This window comes from Sinocyclocheilus grahami, unplaced genomic scaffold, assembly GCF_001515645.1.
Source record: "Sinocyclocheilus grahami isolate Dianchi unplaced genomic scaffold, SAMN03320097.WGS_v1.1 scaffold657.1, whole genome shotgun sequence".
NCBI lineage: Eukaryota > Metazoa > Chordata > Actinopteri > Cypriniformes > Cyprinidae > Sinocyclocheilus > Sinocyclocheilus grahami.
Window position 1 is genome coordinate 318,465 of NW_015505836.1, and position 17,983 is coordinate 336,447.

Here is a 17,983-nt window from a genome sequence, read left to right on the forward strand (position 1 = left end):
AACCTCATGTTTTCAAGGACCCAAGAGTGGTGGTTAAGGGGTTAAGGCTCAGGGCTGGTAACCAGAAGGATGCTGGTTCGAATCCCACAAGTGATCAATGAGCACTCACTATAGGCATTTAACCCCAGGTTACTCCAATAATAATAAATCCATGTGGCGTGCTATGAAGACCTCACATGAAAGTTGTGAACATCTATCTATATCTAAAGACCTCATTAAGATGCTGTTCCGTGCTTCCAGCGTGGTGTTATAGTGCAGGAAAGACTTTATTACTCATTTACAGATTCAGAGTGAGACAGAGAGAGATGTCCCCTGAACATCACACGCCTCCCCCCTCAGCCCTCCACTAACACGTCTAAGATTTCTGGCACCAAAACAACGTCACGCTTCCTATTTCAGACACAGGTGCAACATTTCAGCAGCGGGTCGAGTAACTGAGAGCAGGACAGAGAGAGATAGTAAGGCATGGTAAGAGCCGGTTACATTAGGACTCTGAATGAGGAATAGGATGCTTCTTGATAGCTTTTAGTAACGTAGGGCAAGAGCAATGTTAATACTGCTTAACGAGGAGCTAATTAAAGAGAGGCCTTTTTACTATGTTGGCATGAAGCATCTTATACTTTTGCTTTTGTTTTGTTTTTTAGTGAAAAAAGATGTAAGAGATTGTAAAATGTTTTACCCCACTGTTGTCACATTTTCAGGAAACTACTATACTAAACTATACTTTTTATATTTCTGAAGAACATTTGAGTGGTGCATGACCTTGGAGAAGTTGCTGATAGGATATTATAGGTTGTTGCTATGTGGTTAATAAAGTTATCAACACATTGATATTTGGTTGCTTACTGGCCAAAATCAAAAGAACCCACCCTTAAAATCTGCATGAACCAGAAGATGCTGCCGACTTTTAATATGGTGACTTATTTCCAACTGAAACGGAATATTGAATAGAGGGCGGTGTTTTATTTTCGTGCTCCTCATCTCATCTTTTACTCATAGCAAACTAACGGTTAAAGGGGCGTTGTTTATGACTGTCTTGGCCCTTAATGACTCCGGTTGCTCCATAAGTCTATGTTTGTTGTCTGTTTTGTTGTCCACCAGGTGAAAATTAGCTTGTCAGATTGCAAAGAAAAGTAACAGTGAGCAGAAATATTAGTGCTAACATTAGCATTCACCACTTAAAACAATAAACTAATTTGTCAAAGCACTTGCGTTTATTATCCAGAGGAAAAAAACAAAAAGCATCACGTTTTTGTCATGTCAGGGTAATGTCACAAAAATTAATAAACATTCCAAAAGAATTTCTTCACTATAATATGGTCAAAAGATATACTTTACTTTCACAGATGTTGAACTTAAGAATAATTGGCTTTTTTTTTTTACAAGGGTGGCGAATGCAGACATGTTCCCACAAAAAGGTGCCATGCACCGAGTAGTTACAGCCCACATCAGGCGCAGTCAAATAAGGCTTATAAAAAATATTATGAGCCTGTTATGACCTCATCATGTCAATATTATGAAGCACTAATGCAGTACTGAAATGGACTTTATGACAGAACATCAAAATGTTTGCACACACCTTTACAGATTATGCATAATAGATAAGGCTCAATAACTCGTTGCCATGTATGTTTAAATACATGTTATGCCTGTTGCATACATGCTTATATGGTTACAAAAATGCCCTACATGGCACCACAAGAACTGCACTGTACACAAAGCACTCGGGGAAAATAGAAAACATAATAAAAGAATACAAAATTTAATGAGAATGACAAAAAGAAATAAAGAGAAAAGGCAATGAAGGGTTCATATAGGCACAGAAGTTCACCAGGTCAAAAAATGTCCACTGAAGTTTCTTTCCAAAGCACTTCAAAGTTAAATGAAAGCGGTATCCTTTTGAAGTTATTTAAGGAAAACACCATAGGCCATCCTTGTGGGCAGCAATAAGGTACTTTGATATAGTGGTGGTGGTTATATATACAAAAAAGTAGATTGTGTTCTACAAAAGGTCAAAGTTTCGTCTTTGCCCTTGGGTGAAAATGTCCTTTGAAGGTTCTTGTATCCTGGTCACATGATGACAGTTTCTGTGTGCCGGGAATATGAATTCAAGAATTGTTTGGCTTTCATGCCAGGGCTTGGTGGGCAGGATGAGTGGGTGATTTTGCTTGGGTGAATATGCTTAGCCCATCTGGATGGACGACGTTGATTGGCTGGTCGAGCAGGACGAGAAAAATGGCTACTGCTGGGTGCAGGAGATGACTCACGGTTGACCTACAGAGGAAGAAGTTTTAATGTAAGTATCTTTCTGGATAAATGATCAATGCTTGGATTAATCTACTTGCATTTTATGTACCAACATATTATGTCTTTATTTGACAGGTTAGCAGAAACAGAAAGCAAAGTAGCATAAGGGAGAGATGGAAGAATGAGGTCGAGAGCATCACATCAAAAGCAAGGTTCCTAATTCTTGGTCCTGGAGAACTTTCCTGCAAAATTTAGATCAAATTTTAATCAAATGTGCTTGAATTAACTAATCAAGGCCTTTGGGTTTACCTAAAAACCAGATGTGTTAGAGCACACTTGGAAATAAACTCTTCATGAAAGTGGCTTTCCAGAATCAGGAATGAGGAACACTTGCCAAGAGCATGGGCACAATGATTCAGACAAAAATAAATACTGCACTGAAATTTAGTGTGTGTGCTAATCAAATTTGTACCCTCTTCACCTGCTTGTTGTCCAGTTGCTGGGTGAATGTGGCCCTCTGGCTTCTGTTGTTCTCCATTTCCATCATTTCTAGAAGTTGCTCCAAGTTGTCATTTCCCAGTCTCATCATGTCGACACCAAGTCCTCTGTGTACCTTACTGAAGTTTTGAGATCCTGCTCCCAGAATCCTTTCCACCATCTGGTAGTCAGAAAATAGGTCCTCACTCTGGAAGCCTGCTTTGTGGGATTTAGACAGTGAAGCCACCTTGTGATCCCCTGAGTTAAGGTGAGACTGTGTCGGGCTTAAGTTATAGGCCAAGCCATGCTGTTCAAGAACACAACCACCCTTCCCACTGTCTTTGTCTCCATTGAGGAGGTGTCTAGAAGGACCAGCTGCCCAAGACTCCTGGCTGGGCTCCAGATCTGCTACCAGTGCGTCACAGTCTGCAAGGCATTTCTGGAAGGGCACACGTGAGGATGCCCGTCTGGCATCAAACTTGCTCTGGCAAATGGGAGTGCTGGTGTGCCTCTGAGGTTCAGTGGAGACAACGGTGGTCACAAGACCATCCTCTATCAGGGTTTTCCCCTCGTTCTCCTGCAACATGGCACCAAACTTACGCAATACTGATGGGCTGCCAGATTTCCTGTCGAGCAAGAGGCATTTCCTGTCAGGTTGTTGTGATGACTCATGGTAGATGGAGCGAGGGGTTACAGGAGAAGCATCTCTCTGTCTGATTGCCAGTTTGGAAGCTGAATTTTTAGGGGGAAGGTCGTTTGATGAAACCGGGTCTTTCCAGCTAACGTGGCGGTCTTGGGAGTCATCCCAATTTGATTTCTTGTTCTTTTTGTTCTCAGCCTCAATCTCCTCCAGAACCACACACAAGGCAGTCCTAATGTGAAAAAAACAAATCAACCAAGTAGTCACAAGAGGAAATTGGGCAAACACTAAGCGTTGGTCTATATAACCAACAAGAAACATGCATGATAATTGGACAACAATAGGAATGAGTCTGATAGGTTGAGATTGAAAATGTTTTACCTGTTTGTTACCGGGCTGGTCTTCGTGCTGTCTTGATAGCTGTGCGTAACTGGATATACCTTGGAGTTCTGGATCAAAAAAAAAGAGGGGCAATGAAGGGATAAAGTGTAAAGAAATTCTTGAGGTGTAAGAGTCCAGTTTAAGGAGAGATTTATCAGTAGTGAAAGAGGCACTCACTGTGTTTGGACCTCCGAAATTCCCTGCGTTCCTTCTAAAATGTGGGCCCTGTTGAAGGTATCCATTGAGTATGTCTAGGGTGGCATCTTGCCTTTCAAGATCGTGACAACTGGCAGGGTAATGGCTGCCATTGCTCAGGGTATTAAGCATGCAATTGTTTGAGTCATTACTGTATTCACTGGGGTGGTGAAAGCCAAAGCTTTGCATAACTGAAGGATCTGCTCTTATTTCACTGCATTGACGAATTGGGAGGCTGTTGTTGGGGTGACCACGGGATTCATGATAACCATTGGCCTGGTGGCTATACTGAGAGTTGACAGGAAGCAAAGTAATGTCCAAATTGTTATTGTTTGTGTTGTTGTTTGAGCTGCTCTCGCTGGCTTCTCTTCTTGCTTTGACCTCATTATACAGCTGAAACACAATCACAATGTTAGAAACAAACTCAGCATTCATAAAAAAAAAATATATATATTTTTGCCCACCTACATGAAAGCAAATGTTTTAAATCCACAAGTCAGCGAAAACAACTGGCATGATGTCAGTGGCGGCTCGTGGGTTTTAAAATAGAGGAGGCACACTAACTGTATTGGTCTGGGATCCCTGCCGATTATTATTATTATTATTATTATTATTTGCTTAACCACTTTAAAATGGCTTTTTGGTTGCTTTTAGTCAGAAAACGTAAAGAAAATGACATACATACATACATCAAGATAATATAATTTCACTTACCTGACCTATCACTTGAAGCAAACATCCATCCCTTCTTAAAGGGGTCATATGATGCAATTTCAAGTTTTCCTGCAAGTGTTACAAGCTGATTGTGCATAGATAAGATCCCTGAAGTTGCAAAGACTAAAGTTTCAAAACCAAAGAGATATTCTTTATCAAAGTTAAGACTCTGCCACGCCCCCCTAAAACGGCTCGTTCTAACACGCCCCCACATATCTACCTCACTATGTGGAAATATTTGCATAATGCCGCCCAAATGTGCACGCAAAGAAAGAAGGCGTGGTTTCAGTAACCGCAGTTAGTGTTGAAGCAGCCATGTCAGGGAGACGCTGTGTGTTTCTAGGTTAAAGCAAAAGCACTTTATTTGGCCTTCCGAAAGTAGATGCATTTAGGAATCTTTAAGATTACTTACAACAGAATAGCAATGCATTTTATGGACGACCGTTTCATGAACCTAGGAGAGGAGGTAATTCTGACTTTGCTATGACAATCTGGCGCTTTTGAATCAGCTACTGTTTTGTTATTAGTTTAAGTATTTGCTATTGACTGTTCAAATGTGGAGTTTTGCGCATCATGTGTGTGTGTGTGTGCATGTGCGTGCACACGTGTGAGCGAGAGAGAGACAGGGTCATATCACAGTGGAGTCAGCTGTCTTAACCGTGGCTTGTGTACTGCAAACACATACCAGCTTCATCACTGTGTCTGTCACGAGACTCTGTTCCCCTTTCGGGCTCTGTCTTTACATTTATTTTGAAAGAAGAAGCTTGTGATTATGGTAAGGGGCGTTACATTTCCGACGAGTGCTTGCGGTGTTCGGTCAATCACAATGCACTGGGTCAGCTGGCCAATCAGAGCAGACTGCGCTTGTCGGAAGGAGGGACTTTGTAGAAAACGAAGCGTTTGAGAGAGGCGGGGCATAGAGGACCTACCATAATGTACAGTATTTGAAAAATAATGAGTTTTTTGAACATTAAAGCATGTCAACATATTCTGTTACACCAAATACACAAAATAATGATCTTTAAAAAAGCATCATATGACCCCTTTAAAAGTCTGTGTTAAAAGAGAGCTACCTGTTGTGCCATTTAATTAAGCCGACTGCTGTAGCGTATATCCAGCTTAGGCCGTTTTCCCTAAATTTGTATATATACTGTTTGAATGACAGCTTGGTAAATATGTTGGCAATCAAATATTCAATATCGCTACTCATCATAAGTACTTGGTACATTATCAGCGCAGCGGCGGACGTTCAAACTAGTATCACGTAATTTACGTCTCTTTGATGATTGGCTGATATCAGAAGGGAGGCTAGCCTCCCTTGCGAGGGTTCTTTTCTCAACACTCCTCAGCGCTGAAAGTGAACACTCAATGGTGATTGGCTAATTTTTTTTACCAACGGAGGCACGAGAGCTCATCTCTCCCCCGGCCTCCCCCTCCCCTTCTCTATCATTAGCGGTTATAATTACATTCTCGATAGAATGGCACTTTCACGTTATGGTATTACAACTGTGAAATTACAAACATAAAATACACATTCTGAGACATGAACTGAAATGAATTGTGAATTTTATTAACATTAAATCGTCGTCCTCCTATTTTCACCTCAAAATTATGGGGAAGCTCTGCCTCCCCCGACGAGCCGCCACTGCATGATGTACTGCATAGACTAGTTATGCAACCTGTGCAGAAGTAAACAGCATGGGGTTTCTTCTTTAGAATGAGAGGGAGGGCTTGCATGCTCAAAGGTTAATTAATCTATCAATAACAACATGTTTGGTTGGCCTGTTTCAGCATGAATGCATTAACTTCCTGTGTTTTGATATGAGAGAGACTGTGAATGTTCATAAGTAGCCTGTAACCCCTATCCCTTTGGATTTAATAAGCTTGTTAACATCTGTCACAGTCATGGTGTTGTGGGGCGAAGCACCTATTATTATATCCAAGAGATGGAGCCAACAGGGGGTCAAGATCCTTTCAGCCAATCACAATTCTTGTTAGTGCCCACTATCACAACATCAACAACTCCGTGGCTCTAGTACAGGCAGGATAACAGTGCCAGTGGATCTTTTGGAATGGTTTATAGTCAAACCAGAGCACTATATTTTTGAAGTTCATTTACATTTTTGAATAAGAATCTCTCTCTCTCTAGATATGGAGATTGTTGGATGGATATGGATTCGGTCATACTGACTGGCGTCATTTCAGTTGAAAATTTGTCTCACCTCTTCAATCTTCCTCTGCATGTCTTGTAGCTGATCTTCCCATTCCTGCATCTCGGAGTCAAAACTGTCAAGCAGGTCAGCTCTGTCTCCACCCCACACACAACTCCCAGGCTCCGGCCCACAGTGCAATTCCAATGCAGCCATTCTTCTGTGTATGTGTGTCTGTGCTCAGAAACCTATGCTGCAATTTCTGAAAGGTCACTGGAGTGACCACATTGGCAAGTCCACCAATACCTCTATGAAGACAAAAGAGATATTCATCATTGAGAAATAGCCTATTCATTCTTTACGGTACTCTTAAGTAATCAGAGTATCTGGTAGTAGTTGGTATCTCAAGTAAATTAAGTCACTGTAAAAAATTCTACTGTCTACAATGGCTTGCTTTAAAGTTTGAGGGTGTTACAAATGTGAACATAAGTGAAGTCTTCTTGATTGTACTCCATTCAAGGAGACGCAAAGAAGGTAACAAAATCCCAGCTATTTGCTCTGGACACCTGCTTTAAGGCTTTGAATCCTTTCTATATGCATTCCCTGTCCTTCAAACCAGCACTTAACTGTCAAAATTGTCAGCATGTTCTTTAGACACCAACTTCATTAGACATGCTCAAGTTACCTAAAGGGACTTCAGGGATTCTGAAGTCAGTTTTATAACATGGACAGTCTCCCTGGAGTAAACTGATCTCTCTTGATCAAAGGCACAATAGTAAAAAGTAACTGGTCGCCCCTTGCATAACCTACACCTACAATCAGTCTAGATCTTTGACTACAAGGTTACACTGCTTCTTTCAGGTTAAGGATGAGGTCAAAGTTCCAAGCAAGTGTAGAACCTTTTACTTGCTTGGATGAGCTCAGAATAGTTGCATCCTTTCCGTGGTAACGTCACTACGTTTTTCTGTAATGAAGCTTTGATTTACGGTGGGTATTAAGGATGGAATTTTCTTCCGTCAAGGAACATGACACCCAGTTTAACTCACGAAATTTCCAGAATGTACCACCGTATGACGTTAGAATGGAAGGATATTTATACCCTCTGTAATTATGTGTTATAAAACTAAAAAGATATAGTAAGAGCACCTTTTAATGATTGATACACACTTACTCTCTATAGGTAAAAGTAGACGATCACAATAGTAGTAAATTCAAGTGAATTTACCAACAGTTCCGTAAATTATTTACATATTAAGTACATATTGTTTGTTAGTATTCCTTAAGCAAGTATATGTCCTTATATATGTAGATACAGTAATTTACTTTTATATTACTTTACTTTCAGTGTATAATGTGACCAGTGAGGCTAAAAAGGTTCTTAAAATTATATATCCAACATTTTCAGCCCAAGTGAAAGATCGCAGAAAAGAGTTGTTAGTAACAATTTAATACTTTAAAAAGGTTTAAAAATGGAGGTTTATGTTCTGTACTTGTCTACAAGCTTTCTTAATCCTTACCGGTTAAATCTTATTATTGGCTCCTCCAGTAACTCCCTCTCATGTGTTTTTGATGAGTTGAAACAGACGCTCCAGAATATGAGTAGTGTTTGAGTAACCTGTTCAAGTACAGGTTTGTTGCTTAAATCAAGATCACGCTTGTTTCAGTACCGCCTCCCCTTTGACAGCTCCTGTACTCAAACGGGACGTAACTGTGCAAAGACCATGAAGGCTCGCTTCCAACGGCGTGAAATAAAAATCCTGTGTATTGGATCTTAAATGTTTCTTCTGTCCGGTACTACGGTCCTGTCTGAAGCTCAGGGGTAAATAACTGTAGTCCTGAGGGGCCCCGGGGCTTTATAGTGACTCTAAGTATTTACCCCTGTGACGTCAGACCTGCCAGGTGTCTGGTATCATAATGTCAGATTTATTCCGACATTTGTGGTCTCCATGCAAGAGACTGTCGTCACCGACATTCTAGGTTAAAATTACAAAGGCAGAGGGAGAGTGTTTACATGGCTATTTTAAAATGCCCAGTTCTACCCCACCTCTGTGAAACTGTCTTGTTGCTAGTCTGCTTTTAGGACTTGGCAGATTGTGATCTTGTGACTCCTATTCCAGTTGTTTCGACTTCTACTAATGCCCACAGGCAACTGGGCTATTTGGGACTCTCAAAACACTCTGTCCATTTTATTTTTTAGATACCATTGGACAGAATTAGCGGATACTAAGTGTGCTGTCCACGGTTCTTAATGGGCGCCTCACGCTTGTATTTATTTGACACGTGGCTGTTGCACAATAAACAGCCGACCGACAGTTCAGCCCAAATATTGGCCTCTGACTCAAATAGTTTCCAGGCACAATAATGAGAACAAGGAAAACATCAAAGCAAAAGCCTCTGAGAATGGAGACACAGTAAAACTGGCAAATTTGAATACAGAGTTGTATCTTTGATGGTTTTCGCTAATGAGTTTACTTTCAGCTGGCAGGAAATTGAGAAGAAATGACTTTCAATTCCCAAAAAGAGACTCACTCTAGAAAAACAGATGTGGTGTTGTTTTCCAAGTGTAATTTTCTTGTCAATCACCTAGACTCATCTAAACCAAAACAAATGTATTTGTGCTCCAAATAAATTGTGAACCCAACACTTCCACAGATCTTGTTTTTGTAATTATTTTAATCTATTTACAGCTTTAATTATTTTACTCAGGAATTACTGCCGACAACTTGAAGACTCAGGTGCTTCAACTGAGACTAAACTGGAGATGCCAACAAGCTAAATAAACTCTTAAAGAAAGCAAGCTCTGATTTCCAAATTGCTGATCCATGACATGCTTGCAGGAATGAGAAGCACGTTCAGCAGTAGACAGATCCTGCTCTGGTGCAACAAAATGTGCAGCAGAAGGTAATTTGTGCATGCTGTCATCATGTACACAGGCACTTTATGTGAACTTGGACCCCCATTCACCCACCCCATCGAAGCCACAGCTGTTCTTTAGCATATCACATTAATCTTTTGTGCAATTTCTTCAGATGATTGTGCAATCAATCAATCAATGCAAAACAATTATGGATGATTCCTGACATCTCCAGTCAAATATATAAAGCCTGTTAGTTATTCACCATCCATACACATGTATGCATATTTTTTCTGACCTCTCTGAGTATACAGTTATATACCATATTCTTACTCACCATTGCATGCTTCTGATAGGAAATCATTCCAGCTGAAGTACAGTATCTTAGAGTGCAGGGGCAGGCATTATGTGTAATGTGGTAACATGCCCCTTAGTAGTAAACTGCAGTTCCATATTTCATTGCAAGCCTTTGGTGGCAAAGCAAGCTTCAGTGTGCCTGATAACCATAGTCCTCAATGAAAGAAATGTCTTCTGGATAATGTAGTTTCCAGTGGCTCAGTGTTTTCCTATGATGTATGATAGTCTTTAGTTGCAAAAAAACCTCTTGTCTTGATGGTGTACCTTCCAATGGCAGCCATATATGTACGATTTGGATAAAACATTCTCCAGCGTTTTGGAAATTAAGGTTTTGCAGACTTCTGTGCTTAAGCGTGCTGTCTGTGCTTGGAAAGTGACCGTCCTGTGATTCTTCAACCATGGTGAACATACACAACATTGACAAACAAACAAAACAAAGGGCGTGACTATGCTAATGAATGGGCGAATGGTGATCACAGGACAAAAAAGAGGGTAAAAAGAAATACAAGTTTAAAAATGGTGGCATAAGAAAGCGAGGAGAACAACACTAGAATGAGGATAAATAAAATGATGGGCTGAAACATCTGGGTGAATAACCGACAGGATTAACGAACATGCATTAAAAGACAGGGGTGCATGGGAAGACAGGATCAGAGAGAAAGAGAGAAAGGTTAAGATATTATAGCCATTAGCATTTTCTGTTTGCATAGTTTAAAAATCTTGGCAAATAAAAAATATGCTGTATCTTGTTAAATGTTAAAAGCAGTCAGGAGATGAACTCTCTGAATTATGTAGTGCTTTCTTGTTCTTCACTATTAAACTCACTCCCTTTAAAGGAATAGTTCACCTCAAAATGAAAATTGTTGTATTTCCCTGTGATTCTCTTTCTTTACGTGGAAATTAAATGAAAGTATGACTTTGCACTATTCGGTTTCTGTAACCGCAAAATACCTTTGCTTGATAAACAGACCAAAATATATTCAATGAAATGTACCCATTCTGCTGCACTATTATATGATTATTTCTACACTATTATAGTGTTTATTAAAATTTAATTAGCTTTTATTTTTATGTTTTTAGTTTTCATTTTCATTTTGTGCTATTTCATTTTATTAAAAAAATTTGCAACCAAGTTAAAATGAGCAACCTTTCTCATTTTCATTTTATTTCAATTAACGCAAACAATTTGTAATAGTTTTTGTTTTTGTTAATGTCAACACTGCTCTGCTGTACTTCACATCTCATTTGTGTTTGCATTCATTCATGTAAGGTTTTACATCAGTAACTTCTGACCAGTTGTCATTGATGTCAAACTCGACATGATGCACTTTGATGCAAATTATACTTTCAGTTAATTAAGACCCTAATTTTTTTTATCTGTTTCTCACTCAAAAGTATGGCTTTAGAAGACTTAAAATAAGAGTCCATTGTACATACTAATTATATGGTGCTTTCTTGCCCTTTTGGGTACTTTAAAGCCACTGGTCACTGTCCCACGGAAGAAAGAGAATCAAGGGTGAGTAAATAACAGAAATTAGATTTTTGGGTCAACTATTCCTTTACGGTGTGTCAAACATTCTTGTTGTGCTTCACATAGACACACAGACTCTTGCCAGACTCACAGATAATGGCTCTTCTGAATCTCTTTCGTCAGGTTTTGGGACTTCAAGTCGGTCTATAAACCCCTGCAGCTCCTTCCTGAAGGCTTTCATTTGAGCGTTAATGCGGTAGAGTAGCTCATGCTCCCTGATCCTCCCACCATCGTCATCATCTTCCATACGGCCGAAAAGATCCCCATTAGCTACAAACACCCGCGCCTCTGCAATGATGGTACTGGTGTCGGCTATGAGCCGATCAATGGTTCGCCCCAATCGCTCCGCTTCAGCACGGATGTCAATCATCTGTTGCCTGTCCCGTATAGAGCGTGAGAGGAGCCGGGCGGATTCAGGAGAATAAAGAGAACGAGTTGGCGTGAGGCACCGAGCATTGCGAACTTCCTCTGAGTCGCTTTCACCTCCGACAGGACCTTCACGTTTGCGATGGGGAGGGAGGCGAGAGGAAGTTGAGTCATCATCACTACCTCTACGCCCTCCGATTCCAGGACCGCTGTCGCTCTCTGCATCACTGTCCCGTGGCGTGATGGCTAGGTGAGATGCTAGATCATACCGTTGCATGTTGGAAAGCAGCACACGGTTCTCATACTGCAGCTGCATCACTTTCCCACTCAGTTCATTGATCTGTTTCCTCGCTGCCTTCAGCTCCTCCTGCAAAGCCTCGGCTTTGGAGCTGTCTCCCGCTCCATTGGCAGCAGCCATTGCATTACCACCTGAGGTGTGCCTTGTACCCTCTTTAAAGCGCAGTTTGTTCAGCTCACATGTCACTTTCTTATTCTGTTCCTCTACATCAGCCAGGTTCCTCCTTAGAAGTTCTGCCTCATCCTCCACCAACTGGAGTTGTTGCCTAAGCTCTGACAGCTCCAACCCCTGCTCCCGCCCCATTCCTCCTTCCGCTCCGGACAAGCCCCCATTAGATGACTCTTCCCCTCGAAGATCATCCAACTCCGCCCTCAAGCCACGGTTCTCCACCTCCAATTCGACTATTTTACGTCCCAGGATGTTGGCCTCTTCCTCTACCAATCGCAAGCGAAGTTTGAGCTCGGATTCCCTTGTAGTGGGAGGGCCACCAGCTTCACCCTTTGGATGAGGGCTGTCCAGATCCCCATAGAAGGAACGATACTTCTGTAGCTCTTGATCCAAACGGTCCTTTTCCTTGTCAATCTTGGCCATTTTCTTTCTCATTAAGGTAGCCTCCTCTTTAATAAAGGCCAGCTGGCATTTCAGGTCCTCATTGTCCTCCTGTGGACAAAAGTGTTGCATTAAGGTTCTGGCACATTAGCAGGAATTTTGGCAGGTTTTTGTGGAGAAATAGACCCATCCTAAATGGTTTTGCAAAGTATGAAGGACAGCTCAAATATAAGTCACATTAAAACCAAACACCTTTCTGTTGGTAGACAAGGCAACTGTATGGATTTCTTTTGAAATGACAAGATTTTGCCTGTGAAATTTTGCAGATCAACAGTAAATGTGACAACAGATTTACATTTTATGGTGTAATACTTTTTTGTTTTGTTTTGTTTGCATGCCAACTTTCATTCTTTGTATAGTTTGCAATGTAGTGCACTTCATATTTTTGCCAAAAAAAATTACATTACTGGTTGTAACTTAAACTTATCACGTACCCTAACAGCCTTCATTTGACCGCATACCAGTTGCTGTCAATGTTTTATGCTTACCTCTGTAGGAGTCTGAGTCTTCCGCTCAGGTTTTTGTGCATCTTTGCTTCCTCTTCGTTTCTGAGACTGGACATAACAAATTTATATGAAGGCTATGCCATGAATATGTATAGTATTTAGAACTATTTAGATTCTGTAGTGATTTGTGTTTGCATTTATACCTCTTTGGCTTTGTCCAGCTCATTTTGCAGAGCCTGTTTTGTGACTTCCACCTCAATAAGTTTCTGTCTTAATCGCTCGTTTTCTTCTTCTGTCTTTGTTCGTTTCTCCTCCACATTCTCCAGCTCATGGTGGAGTCTTACAGACACATCCTTGGCAACCTGTCAGAATGCGGTGGTGTGGCTTAGTGGTTATAGATCTGATTCATAAAGTATCATTGTGCTCTTGAGAAAAACACTTAACCTTAGGTTGCTCCAGGGACAATGTCTTGGTAATAAGTGCAATGTTGCTTTGGATAGAAGCATCAGCTAAATGACATGTTTTTAGTAATTAGATAAAAATGGTGCAAGTAAGTACTTGGGGATGGGTAATTAATCATAGACCTTCTCTGGTTTCCTTTAAAGATAAAAAAAACATTGGTACTTGCCTTCAAATCTTGCTCTAAGCTCCTCAGGAGGTCCTCGTCAATTTCTCCAGTTTGTGCATAGCGAAGTCGTTTGCGTTCAGCCTTGCGGAGTCTATATTGAAGGATGCGACAGTTCTTATTTGCGCGCTCGAGTTCGCGCCGCATATCTTGTAACTGACAGGTGTCCTCCTCATAAAAGGTGTCACGCATCTCCTCCATCTCTGTTCGCATCTCCTCAATCTCATTCTATGAAAACCAGAGTTTGCACATTAATAAAGAAATTAAGAGAAACCCTTATTTTCAAGCTTTCTACTCTGCAATTATATTGCAGAAATATGCAAATTAGATCTCTGCATTTACATTATTTGAATAAACTGCACAAATGACATGCTTAATGAGTCCTTGGCAAACTGTTGCTTGAACATGCTAATTAGTGACAGGACAGCATATACCAAGGCCGTTTTCATAACTAGTTTGCTTTGTTCTGAAACTGGGGCTAAATTGTTACAGTGTTGTAGTTCTCTCAAGGTTCTGTTCACTTTCAGAAGGCAACATTTTTAAAATCATTCAGAATTTGTTAATACAAGTCACTTCAGCAAATAGACCCCTCATTGGTCATAATGTTTATGTTCTAGGTTCATGATCAGTGTTATTTCGAAATGGATGAACAACATCTCTGCAGGCTTACTATGGCTTTTCTTTTTGTTAATCACCAGTATTTTAATTTATCAGGTTCAGTGGGAACCAAGATTTTTTGGAAAACAGCATTGCCATACCATATCTATCTATCTATCTATCTATCTATCTATCTATCTATCTATCTATCTATCTATCTATCTTTATTTTATCAAGCTTTCAGCATTTGATTAGGTCGGAGGGTTTGGCTGCATGTTTTTCTTGATGTTATGTCTTGTTATTTTATGTTTGCATGTATTATTTATTATTTATGGACAGCACTTTGTTCCATTTTAATGGTTTTGAATAGTTCTTAGAGACAAAGTCTATCTGTACAATATCATACATCCTTCTCATCTGTTAAACTGAAAAACATATATCTATCTATCTGTCTATCTGTCTGTCTGTCTGTCTATCTATCTATCTATCTATCTGTCTATCTGTCTGTCTGTCTGTCTGTCTTTCTCAGCTCTTAAAGAGACGTCTTTCTCTCTCTATTCATCCTTAGCCATTTATCTATCTATCTATCTATCTATCTATCTATCTATCTATCTATCTATCTTTTCCATCCATCCACCCTCCCAGCAATTTCATTCATCCATCTTCTTTTTTAACATGATACATTTCATCGTCATAATTTCTCAAGCTTAGCAAACACACCCTAAGGTCTTCGTTTTCATCCTCCAGTCTCTGGATCTCGTCCTGCAGGGCTTCATTCTGCTGTGTCACGGGCTCGTCGGCGCCGCTCGCGGCCTGTGCGTCCGGTACCGGTCCCGGTTGCGCCTCGCCTGATGCTGTGCGCTGCATCCTGCCGCTTTTCTTCAAGCGCTTGTTGATGTGATACTGGATGAGCTCTGAATGCAGACAGCCCCCGCCCCAGAAGGCCGGCCCGCAGCCCACGTACTCTCCTCCCGCGGCGGCCTCACTCTGCCTCTCTCTCCCCCTCACACCTCCACCGGAGGAGCCGCCGGCCTGCTCCGAGCACGAGTCTCTGTGGACGCACGGTAAACGCAGCGCGCGGCTCGTGTCTGGTGATGGAGTGCGATCAATCCGCTCCTCGGTTTCCCAAACCGCCTCAGCTTCAGCACCATGAACAGGTGCCGCACCTCTCACCCTCACGACACGCGCTCCTTGAGCCGCCTGCTCTCCCTCGCGTCCTTTAGTGCCTTTTCCTCCGAGCTTCGACGCGGCGGATGATGAGGAGCGGCTGCCGCTGGGTTTTATGGCCGGTTTGGCGGGGGTTTGTCCGGGAGATGGTCGCCTCCTCTCTTCGGTAATGTCCGCTGATGGTGGAAAATCCGCAGCGCCACTTGCGGCAGAACTCATCATGTCATGTCCTCCAACAACACTTCAACGAATTTTATGCAGTTTATAAGAGAGGCAAAAGGAAATATTAGATTAAACTCTATTGCTATTGTGCAGAGTACAAGTACAGCCAATTAAATACAATTGAAGGGTTCAGATGGAAAAGCCTCTTAGTGCCGTTTGAAATGTGTTCAGTTATTTCACTTAAATGGCAATGAAAAGAACCTAGCCTATTCATTGCCATTAAAGTGAAATGACTGAACCTACACTTAGGGGCCTGATAAAAATACTCATTTTAGAAGAAAATTTCAAACGGCACTTAGTGGCCGTCTTCATATATAATTTATGCATTTATTAAAACAAACTCAATATACAAACGAATTATAGAACAGCAATTTTCTGAGAGAAATATGAATTCGTATCGTTTAAAGAATGATGATGAGTAGGCCTATGGAACATTAATTTTAGATTTATAAGTAGCTACATGTATTTGTCAGTAGGCTCAAGTTTATTGACTACAGTAGGCTTCCTTCACAGTACTAAAATGTTTTGAGAATGTTCCTGTTTTTGCAAGGTTATAAACATAGGCCTATATTATAATGAATGCCTCTTGGTGCAGTCCTAATTTGAGTTATTCTTCAAGAACATTAAATATCGCGATATTTTCTTACCTGTTTATGAACTGTGCTCATTTATTTCCTGTGTGAGGAGACAGTTCACTTCAGCTGAAGGGTACCAGGCACTGCTTAGGCACGTGACGCGAGACACGGGCGTTTAATATTCATGAGGTGACGTAACAACGGATATAAGGACGTGTGAGGACCACGTTGTTGAAATACTTGACGTACCATATTTAGGATGATCTTAAAGTGCTATATATAAACATTTTATTTAAATGTTAAAAATATTAAAATTTAACATTTACAATGTTATTGTTATTATTATCATTATTATCATCATCATCATCATTATTAAATTGTTAATTGTTAGTTGTATTTATTTTTTAGAGCTCGGTGTATACAGTCTAGTTCCCTTTAAAACCTGAGAAAGAGGAAGTCTGAATGCTGCTGAAGTTTGCTGCTTCACAGATAAACTGGTGGAAATGCAGCATCATTCCCCCACACTTTTGTGCATGAATAGATTCGAAAGGTCAGTCTGCAGTTTGTGCTCCCAACAGGCAGTGTACCTCTGCAGTGAATCTTGTGAACTTTTTTTTTTTTTACTGCAAATGTAATTACACTATCATTTTAGGACACTACAAATCTATTTAGATGTACTGTTTGTTTTGTTTTTTTAAGGTAGTTTTTTGCTTTCTTAATTTCTCAGGGCCTAGTTTAGTTAACTAGAACCAGATTCTTAACGGCTCTGACTAGAACTAAAACCATAAAACAAATTTTGTTACTTGAAATGACATTTGAGTGACATAAAATACAATTTTAATAAAACTTACTATATTTCAGCTAGGCAACATTTTCATTTAGTTTAACATGATGTATTAAAATAACTAAAAATGAATAAAAAGCGCATTTAAACATTTAAAAATATATAATGTTCATGTTCAAAAATAAAAAAGAGATGTTTTTTTATAAAATATTTAAAACTCATAAAAATTTAAAATAAAACTGGAAAAAATAAAGATCTTAAAAACTCTAATAATATTTCAATGAAACTAAAATAACAATCTTGGTCTGTATTTAAATCAGTCTTTCAGATATTAAAAACTATCACTTTGATAAAATGCTCTAAATTATACGGAATTGTAACTGTAGATGTTATAATGGATCACAAAGTCTATCTATCTCAGATCATTGGCACTGAAATCAGTCTGTAATACTGCCTGTGAACACTAGAGAGCGCTGTCTGTATGTGTACTTCAACTGGAAATAATCTGATAAATAAAAGAAATTGCATATCCTACACTCTAAAAAATGCTGGGTTAAATACAACCCAGTGCTGGGTAAAATGGGGACAAACCCAGCAATTGGGTTGTTTTGACCCAGCGGTTGGGTTACTACCCAGAAGGTTGGGTTAAACATTTAACCCCACCGCTGGGTCAAAACAACCCAATTGCTGGGTTTGTCCCTATTTTACCCAGCACTGGGTTGTATTTAACCCAGCATTTTTTTAGAGT

At 40.2% G+C, this 17,983-nt stretch overlaps 2 protein-coding genes across 3 annotated transcripts; both read right to left on the reverse strand.

Moving 5' to 3' along the window:
• Positions 1-1,964: 1,964 nt before the first annotated feature.
• Positions 1,965-8,640, reverse strand: LOC107558739 (uncharacterized). Of its 2 annotated transcripts, none has more exons than XM_016242407.1 (6): positions 8,322-8,640; positions 6,877-7,112; positions 3,923-4,333; positions 3,746-3,813; positions 2,729-3,596; positions 1,965-2,274 (listed from the first exon to the last, which is right to left on the reverse strand). In XM_016242407.1, the coding sequence occupies exons 2-6, from the start codon at positions 7,018-7,020 to the stop codon at positions 2,071-2,073; spliced, it is 1,695 nt and encodes a 564-aa protein (XP_016097893.1). In that variant the 5' UTR covers positions 7,021-7,112; positions 8,322-8,640; the 3' UTR covers positions 1,965-2,070. The 2 variants fall into 2 exon arrangements, with proteins under 2 accessions (XP_016097893.1, XP_016097892.1); XM_016242406.1 differs by having other exon boundaries at positions 3,746-3,819.
• A 1,747-nt stretch (positions 8,641-10,387) lies between these two features.
• LOC107558738 (protein SOGA3-like) lies at positions 10,388-16,659 on the reverse strand. The gene is made up of 7 exons (XM_016242405.1): positions 16,524-16,659; positions 15,208-15,895; positions 13,894-14,118; positions 13,469-13,627; positions 13,308-13,373; positions 11,638-12,870; positions 10,388-10,599 (listed from the first exon to the last, which is right to left on the reverse strand). The coding sequence occupies exons 2-7, from the start codon at positions 15,874-15,876 to the stop codon at positions 10,489-10,491; spliced, it is 2,463 nt and encodes an 820-aa protein (XP_016097891.1). The 5' UTR covers positions 15,877-15,895; positions 16,524-16,659; the 3' UTR covers positions 10,388-10,488.
• Between the last annotated feature and the right edge of the window lie 1,324 nt (positions 16,660-17,983).